The sequence below is a fragment of the Episyrphus balteatus genome, chromosome 3 (genome assembly GCF_945859705.1).
Source record: "Episyrphus balteatus chromosome 3, idEpiBalt1.1, whole genome shotgun sequence".
Lineage (NCBI taxonomy): Eukaryota > Metazoa > Arthropoda > Insecta > Diptera > Syrphidae > Episyrphus > Episyrphus balteatus.
Window position 1 is genome coordinate 10,790,819 of NC_079136.1, and position 9,706 is coordinate 10,800,524.

The following is a 9,706-nucleotide window of genomic DNA, read 5'->3' on the forward strand; positions in this document are numbered from 1 at the left end:
ACCTTTGTAATATATGTATGTATGTTCAAATTAAACGCATACGATCCAATTTTTCATCTTAAACGTATCTTAATATCGGAAAAATGCAAATTTGTTGAATTAATTTTTAAGGTCTAACAATTCCAACAAGTGTCTACTATGGTCAAAAATTATTTGAGAAGACTCGAAGATAAAACCGAAAACCAAGTGCATATTTTTTACAAAAAACATTGACCTTGTAAGATCAATTTCAAAAACGCATTTTTCAACTACATTTTTATTTTTTTATGGGAATAGGTTGAGAACTGACTGAGAAAAAAATTTAAACTATTACCAATACCTTCCTGATAAGACCGTTGCCCTACCTTAATTTCAACTCTGGCTAAGGGCCTGGCAATCCTTCGCAATATTAACAAACAATATACTAAAAGGTATGTTTTTGCATAAGATGAACAAAGACTAAGTCGTGTATGAATGTAAAAACAAGAAAAATATGATATGAGAGGGAGTATATTTCCCAAAATTTAGGTGGGCAATTTAATCCAAATATTAATTTAATATAAAAAAAAAAAAATGGTAAAACTTAAATATATTGTGGTATATGTATTTTGTTTCACATCACAAAAACAGTATTTTTGAACGTTCAAAATTCGATATCTCAAAAACATTGCACGTTCGAGTTATTAATGCTAGATTCAAATTAAGAAGGTCAAAGGCCATTATAAAAGTATTATTATTTAGTTTAGTTTATTTTACGCCAATATTTCTGTTATTTACCTAAAAATCGATCTTAAAAATCGTTTTTTTGTTTTTTTTTTTTTCAATTTTTCTCAATATCTATATAATCTTAAATAAAAGGTTTTAATCAAAATAACTGAATTCAAAACTTTTCAAAAATCAACAAACTTTTTTGATTGAAAAATAGGCTATTTTTCAAATTAAATTCGTCAAAAATCCAAAAATTAACTTTTTGCTCAAAAAATGTTTAAAATAGGTAAAAAAAAACATAACAAAGTAATTTTTTGCATGATTATGTTAAAATCCAACCGTTTTCAAAACATTTTATTGTTAGAAGTTATACTTAAAAAGTTCCTTGTCCATCAAACTAACACCTTTGATTAGTTCTTCTTTACTATACTACATTTCAACACGAAACTATCCTGACTTTCCTCCAACTGAAAACCTGAATAATTGTGAAGCAACACCCCTTCGACATTCCGTCATTGTTACAGTCTTACTGAGCCGATTATCTAGACACATTTGAGTGTTTCCATAAATTAATTTGCCACCCTTCCACATCCAGCTTTTTGCATTGTTACATTCCTCTAAGACCACTGCCATCTGTCTCACTTCTACAGGCCACTGACTGTCATTCGATTTTTTAGTACCCACACTCAAACAAGTCCCCATATCGGATACTAGACGGCCATCTTTTTTACTGAGAAACCAATAGCTCGCATCACCATGGTAGCATTTTTTAAAGACAACATCTGGAAATGTTCCACCGGCGCCAAATGCGGCCGAAACAGTTTTCAAGCACTTTCCTCCAGAACTCAATTTTCCAAATGCAATGTAATCTGAGTTTGGCAATCTGAAAAAGGACACACACACACACAGAAATGGTAAAGCACTAAGAGAGAAAGGTGGGTCAAATATCGACTTTGAATACTCACTTGAGTTCCTGGAAAATGGTTAGCAAAAACCATGAAAACGGGCGACACTGTCCATCCTTTTTAATCCTTTGAATTCGACGACGACTCCGAATATCATTGTTGTTGTCGTGTCCTGTTGATGAAGTTAGTGTCCCATTGACTTTCACATCAGCAACACCAACCAACGACGGATTCAAAGTGAAGAAAAAATACTTGTACTCGTCCAGCCAGGACTCAGCAATGACTTTACGATTCCTATGGATTTTACGAGAGACAGGTCTTAACTTTGTTCCTTTTTATCTTGATCTTTGTTTTTGTTTACTGCCCAAATTTACCTTAGATGTTGCTCTTCATTAGGCAGATCCTGCGGATGCTGTTTGTTGGTCCTTTGGAATACATGACCCACCCGGCTACAGGGCACAATCTCAATTTGGCCGCCACATAGCCACAGTTTTATGGACATTTCAATTGACTCACCTCCCCAACCCTATTTTTTGTGTGTATATCAAAGAGAGACAAAAAAGAAAATTTCTTTTCTCAAAAATCTACAAACATCATTTTTGGTTTTTTTTTTTAGCTTCATACTACTTCCGCTTTATACGCAAAAAAAAAGAGTGCTTTTAGGCGCAGCAACAGAGTTCTACTACACACCTTCAGAAGTGGGTTGAATCCATTCAATTTGAAAAACCAATTTCGGGATATCAACACGCCAAAAAAGAATATTATGTTCCTGGGGAAAGGATAACCAAAGGGAATGTGTGGAGAAAAAGGTTTATAGAAGAAATATTTGGCAGATATGTGTTTTGTTTGGGACTAACACACACAAAATTCTTCTTTTGAACATTTTTTGACAATTACGTAAATGGGTTTGATGGATGGTTTTTAGCTTCGCGTTCCTCCTCCCCGATTGGTATCCAACGAAAGTGTAAATTCCAATCGAATCCGCCTTTGAGATCCTTTGAACTGGCTAGGTATTGAAATGTTGTCGCATCAATGCTATCCAATACCGGACTTACGGCCATTGCTGGATATGAGGCTAGGCGGTCTAATAGTGGTACGATCCAGCCAACATTTACCTCTGAATGGCTGTCGAGGAATACAATGTAATCACCACCGGTGGCAAGTTTTGCTCGCAGATTACGTGATTCAATCAGACCTTTGTTGTGCTTACGATTGCGGTGAGATTTTATAAAATCACCTTCGAAGGGTAACTTGACCAGATCGGTAAGGATTGTTTCTGAAGTAAAAAAAGGAAAAAGATAAAAGGTTTCGTCGGCAATGAATTGTTTTGTGTAGTGTGTGGGAATTATTATGGAAAATGGGTGAGATTGGAAAGGTGATTTAAATAAGTAGGTATATTTTTATCTTTGAAGAGTAATAAAGGGTCTATGTTTGTTTATTTATTTTAAGGATATGATTAAAGGCGAGACATTTAATGTTACAATCAGGGTTGCCAGTCAAAATTATGCCTCACTTGAAAAAAAATTATGCATTTTCAAATAAATTATGCCACAATTTAAAATTCTTATGTTTAAGAATTTATATACAAAAATGCAAGTATACAAAACGAAATGTTTAATTAACTGATTTATACATGAAGGCAACTTATTTGTCACATAACGGCAACTTATTTTCTTCGAAAGGAATTCTTCAAGACATTGCTTCATATAATAATTGGAAGAAATTAGCGGCCAATTTTTTTCACCAACAAAAAATAATAGCCTATTTGCAAGCGTTTAAGAACTTTTTACAGGAACAAAATTTCTTTTTGTAGATTTAGTTATTATTTTCTTGCGAAGAAAGAATTGACGAAAAGTTAATTTTTTACTACTTAAATTAATTTTTTGTATGAGGTCTTAAAGTTTGACGCACTTGACGTACTATTTAAGTGTCCAAAGTCCTTTATCTTCATACAAAAAATTCAGGTAAATTATGTCGTTTTCTATTGACTTTTGAGATTTTTGTGTAAAATTCTCAGATTTACCACTGCAAATAGAATATGAAATCTAGTTTTGTAATTGTGTGCGAAATCTGTGCGTATAAAAAAAATAAAACAACAACAAATGTTCAGACAAATGTCAAACAGAGGAGTGTGTGTGAAAGTGCGTGTGTTTGTATGCGTGAATCTTGATAAAAATCCAGAATCAGATTCTTGAATCTCAGATTCATTTTTTTGTCATTTTTTTGAATCTCAAGACGCAAATAGATCATGAAATCTGAGATTTGTCCACTATTTCCCCTCTTCACCCCCCCTTTCAGCTGTCAAATTCACAAATCTCATTCTGAGATTCGTCAATAGAAAACGACATTAATAAAAACACCATAAAAATTCCCTTTTCGTCAGCCAGCGTTCTGCTGATTTTAAAGGCCAGTGTAGTTGGATTCTTAAAATAACACTGTGTTACAAAATACAAATCATTTTAATTACTTTGGAAATGACAACGGCGTATACAGGGGGGGGGGGGGTCACGGGGTCATGACCCCCCCCCCCCCCCCCCAAGAACTCAAAACATAAACAAAAAATTGTTATGTGATTTGCAAAATGTCGAAGTTTTAGAACATGAACGAAATTGAAATGTGAACAAATTTTTCGGTATTCAAACCAACAATTTTCCTATATTTGGAGTTTATTTTTAGCAACCGCTATGCTGGATTAGGATTATTTTGATTCGTTCGATAACACTGGTCAACAAAATTTAACTTCTTTTTTACCACAAGAACCAAAATATACTTTTCTAGTAGTTTTTAGGGTGCTGAATCCGAATCTGAAGTCAGAAAAATTTGATTGGCCTTCGTTTTTGAAATATTACCGTTAGAAAATGACAAAAAACGCAATTTTGGCTGTTTTCGAGGTTCTGTTTTTATGTGGGGTAATTCATTATAAACTAATTTGTAACGGTTATTATAAGAACAGATATTCTTCTTTCAAAAACTTTTTAAATTTTCCCGATATCTCTTTCATTGCTCGAGATATCTTAAGTTTCATTTAATAAGTCAAAGAGAAACTAAACTTAATCTAAAGTTTAAGTCACTGGTCACAGAATTTTTGCCACAAGAACCAAAATATACTTTTCTGAAGGTTTTCGAGTTGCTGAACTCTAATCCGCAATCGGAAAAATTCTATTAGCCTCCGTTCTTGAAATATAACCGTTATAAAAAAAACCTTTTTTTGCATTTTATAACGGTAATATTTTAAGAACGAAGGCTAATAGAATTTTTCTGATTGTGGATTCAAGTTCAGCAACCCAAAAACCTTCAGAAAAGTATATTTTGATTCTTGTGGCAAAAAAAGTGTAATTTGGTAGGCCAGTGTTGTTTCTGATTCAAGACCGCTACTTAAATTTTAAATATCTCGGGAAATAAAAGAGATATCAGAAAGATTTAAACATTTTTTGAAAGAATAAAACTAGCTCTTATAGGCACCATTACAAATTTATTCACAATTAATTACTCCACATAAAAACATAACCTCGAAAACAGCCAAAATTACGTTTTTTGACATTTTCTAACGGTAATATTTCAAAAACGAAGGCCAATCAAATTTTTCTGACTTCAGATTCGGATTCAGCACCCTAAAAACTACTAGAAAAGTATATTTTGGTTCTTGTGGAAAAACCTTTTTGACCAGTGTAATATAAGGCATTGATAGGCTACAAGTTAAGCTGTGTTGTAGAGTTTTGTATGGATTTAAAATCCAAATATTTTTTTAATTTTGACTAAACCGATAAAATAGATAAGAATATAAGCAAGCTTGTCTAAAGGCAAATAATCAATTTAAGAAAATCTAATAAATATAACTCAATATGTTTTATATTTTAAGCCGCCGATAAATACCTCAAAGCTGACGAAATCAGAGCCGAAAATTGTAAAATCCTTAGTGAATGATCTAAAGCATTTCTTTAATTAGTATTGGCGTTTTAAATTTCGAAAAAATATCTACCCTAAAACTAGCATAATTTTGTTTAATATTTTCTGTTACGACAAAAATATTTTTTTGTCTTTACTATTTGAATCCTGTAACCCCCTAGTCTTAAAAAAAATAAAAATTCGCGTTCAATTTTAAAACAAAATTACCAGTGTTATTAAATTAAAATGATTTTGATTTTAACTTATAAAATAATTCTGGACTAGCGGAAAACAATGCAGAGTTGTTTAAAGGCAAATTATTGAATCGAAGGACTTGTACATTACTAGGGATCGGGTTTCCATGCAAATGCATGTTTTTTTAGGAACACCTCGGAAGCATGGCAACGAAGTATGTACACGAATAAGGATATTTCCTTTAAAATGGCAATCAATCGTTAGTGCATATTTTTGCATATTTTGCATTTATTAGCATTTTTTTTTTTGCATATTTTGACATATTTTGGAAATAAATGCATGTTTTTCGTGCATATTTTCGCAAAAATTGGCAAAAACAACGAAATTTCACGCTTAAAATTTTTGACTAAAAGTGACTGAAAGTCAATTGGAAAAAAGTCAAAAACTTAAGCAAATGCTGTGCAAAACTGGCAAATCAACGTTGTCCATTGTTTTTATTGTTTTTAAAGAAAACCCCAATATTTCCAAAAAGTTACATCTTTGAACTCGGGAATGGTTTCGTATATCTATAGATTTCATAAAAGTTACGTAAAATCTTTTTATAATTTTAAAGAAATATTGATATTTTACAAGTTCATATGGCCTTAAAAGCATATTTAAAGTGCATACTTTTTTTTAAGAGTATATTTTGAGCGCATATTTTTCGTTTTTAAGTGTATGAAAATCCTATCCCTATACATTACAATGTACTTTAAGGAAAGGATGGTCTTAATTGGTTAAACGTAAGGTTAACCCTAAAAAAAAGCAAACGAATCACACAACGTTTTTGTTTGGTTATTCTTAGGACTCTTTGGAACTGCTCGATTCGATATGCAAAACGAGCAAACTTTAAATTTTTAATTCAAATAGCACATTTTCAAGTTTATGCCTACTATCAAAACTTTTGTAAAAAAAAAAATTTGGCATGACCCCCCCCCAAGAAGAAATCCTGTATACGCCCCTGGGAAATGACCTAGCAGAGGTTGTAGGTATTACTGAGTACATCATATTTCGGTACTTGAAATTTTTCGTAGAATCTCAAAATTTCAAGTTATCGTCAAAAACCGTTTTTCAATGTTTTCAGATTTCAACGTTATTTTACTCAGTAATTTTTCGGTCAATTTCAGATTTACAGTTCTAAACAGAACTTGTTCTTGTTCTTTTTGAAAATACTTTTTTATTATGCCCAAGCAACTAATTGGGTGTAGATTTTATGGGCTGAATCTAAAAGTACAACATTTTTTCACAGTTTTTAAGAGTTCGGAGACAGTTAAAATTTGTGGAAGTTATGGTTTTTTTTTACTCGAGAAAGAAATTTCAATTTATTGCAAAAAACCTCCATTTTCATGATTTTTTGAAATTTTACCAAATTTTTTTGGGTATTTGGGCAAAATTGACTTAAGATTCGGATTCAGCACGTCAAAATACATAAAGATAGGTGGGTCCGGTCAAAAGTATTGGCACTTTTTTTTTGGCTTGTGTTATCATGGGCAAGACAAAATTAACAGTATTTAAAATTTATATCTGAGCAACCAAAATCGATATCAAAATTTTTCTAAACGTAGTTACAAAGAATACCATTTTTTCTAAAAATTAAGACCATAAAAAATTTTCTACCATTATTATGAACAGAGAACTTAATTTTTCATTTCTTTCATTGTCCCAAAAAATTGAAATTTCTTTCTCGAGTAAAAAAAATCAGAACTTCCACAATGTCTAACTAATATTGATGAATTAAAACTTTTTTAACTCAGCATAAATAGAACAATAAAACAGTTTGTAAAAAAAAATTTCCAAACCACAAAATGTAGCTTAAAACGGTCTCCGAACTCTAAAAAAACGGTGAAAAAATGTTGTACTTTGATATTCAGCCCATAAAACCTACACCCATTTTGGTGCATGAGCATAATACAAAAATATTTTCAAAAAGAACAAGTACTCCTCTGCTTAGAACTGTAAAAAAAATCTGAAATTGACCGAAAAATGGCTGAGTAAAAAATCGTTGAAATCTGAAAACATTGAAAAACGGTTTTTTGAAGATATCTTGAAGTTTTGACTGTGTACGAAAAATTTCAAGTGCCGAAATATGATGTACTCAGTAATACCTACAACCTCTGCTAGGTCATTTGCAAAGTAATTGACATGATTTTTATTTTGTAACACAGTGTAATCAACGAATCCTACAGAGCATGATAAATGGTTAAAAATACCTACATTAAAAAAAAAAATGTTTTTAAATAAAACTAATGAAAATATGTTGGTTTTTGTTTTTTTTTTTTTTTATTTAGGTATTTGCATTTATATGCATTTGAATTTTTTTTTTCGAAATCATTTCGAGTTTTTGACTTTTTAAGTCTTTTGAATTTTTGAACGCAATTAAATGCAAAATATGGTGAGAATGGCGTGCTTTTTTTGGCCTTAAGTTCAAAGTTTAAAATATGACTGAAACCGAACAGGAAGAAAAAAATCCTCAATTTTTTAACTTTTTTTTTATAATTGACTTGAGTTTAGAATAGAATTTTTGCCAGAACCATAAATAGAACCATGACGAAAGCAATCAGTAATCAAAGTTTTTGTCTACCTCCTCAAAAACCACATTTCACCATTAAGGTGCCAAGAGTTACGGTAGCGAAATGGAGAAAATCAACTCTTGGCTTTTCTGATCAGGTGCTCTGGGGGTCAGGGTCACCACATATGTTACCATGTCGACAGTGCTATTTTTTGTTTTTCTGATTTAGGTGAATCCGAAACGTTATTATCCATTGGATATAAGCTTGACATCACCTTGTTGGAGTGTTTACACGTCTCACAAAACAGAATCCATTACATGTTTTGCGTTCAAAGATAATACAAAGAGGCGTGTCTGATAATGATAAACCTCTTTAGCTACAGTATAGCTACTTCCATAAGAAAATATGTTGATATACTTTCATTTCGCTTACCATCATCACTAAAATCATCAATAACAATGATTTCGTTCAAAAAACGTTGCGGTGTTCTTTGCAAGACCGAAACTATTGTTCGCAAAAGCGTAGATCGTGCTTCATTTCTAAATACGATTATCACAGATACTTTAGATTTTTTCGGCACATTGAATAAACGTTCTTTGCATCTGTAAAATATAGCACGAAAAAAAAAAATAAACTCAAATCAGTGACATTTTAAAGTGAAACAACTCTCATCAAACACAGAAGAAAAGTTGAATAAAAGAAGAAAAAAGAAGCCTCTCACACTTCATCACGCGTATCTGGTAGTTCACGAAACGCTCCAATTCCGTCAGTGATGTATTTTTCAAAAAAATAAAAATCACTCTTCTTCTTCGAATTCACCAGAACCATCCGATTGAAGATAAATCCTTCGAATTCTCCCGACAGCGCACTTAAGTTGGCAAGGATCTATAAAAAAAAAGGAAGAACAGAAGCAAAAAAAAAAAAAAACTCCTGTATCGTATTGATGAAGAAAACCACCTGAGATTAAACACCTTACTTTCAGTTCACCGATATTCAATGTGGTACTGGATTCACGTTCTAGTTGCACAGTGATTTGAATCACAAAGAACACAGTGCTAAGTATTAAGACCAAGAGTAGCAGATACTTCTTCTTTCTATTCAATCCACCCATTGAATTTGCAAAGTGAGAAGAAAAAAATAAAAAAAATAAGTAAAAAACGAATTTCTACAACGATCTAATGTTCCATGCCGACGCGCAGTGACTACGGATTGGGGGCTGCTTTACGAGGTATATACAACAACCCTACAACGTGTTCGGCACATTAGTTCCTTATCGGAATCAGAATTCGGAATCAATATTTTGACATACATTTTAACCAGAATGTGATATCAATGACGTATTCGATATGATTATTTTTTTTTTTCTTTTTTTGGTTAAATTATGTCACGTCGATGTATCGTTTGGCGTCGATAGCAGATATTTAGATTAAATTTGTTGACAATTGCAAGGAGATACGTTTATTTACCTGGTGTTGTTGTTTCTGG

At 32.0% G+C, this 9,706-nt stretch overlaps 1 protein-coding gene across 1 annotated transcript; it reads right to left on the bottom strand.

The window, feature by feature from the left end:
• Positions 1-916: 916 nt before the first annotated feature.
• On the bottom strand, positions 917-9,427 carry LOC129913439 (putative polypeptide N-acetylgalactosaminyltransferase 13). The gene is made up of 8 exons (XM_055992123.1): positions 9,198-9,427; positions 8,943-9,106; positions 8,654-8,823; positions 2,490-2,868; positions 2,283-2,361; positions 1,967-2,118; positions 1,653-1,886; positions 917-1,570 (listed from the first exon to the last, which is right to left on the bottom strand). The coding sequence occupies exons 1-8, from the start codon at positions 9,330-9,332 to the stop codon at positions 1,135-1,137; spliced, it is 1,749 nt and encodes a 582-aa protein (XP_055848098.1). The 5' UTR covers positions 9,333-9,427; the 3' UTR covers positions 917-1,134.
• Between the last annotated feature and the right edge of the window lie 279 nt (positions 9,428-9,706).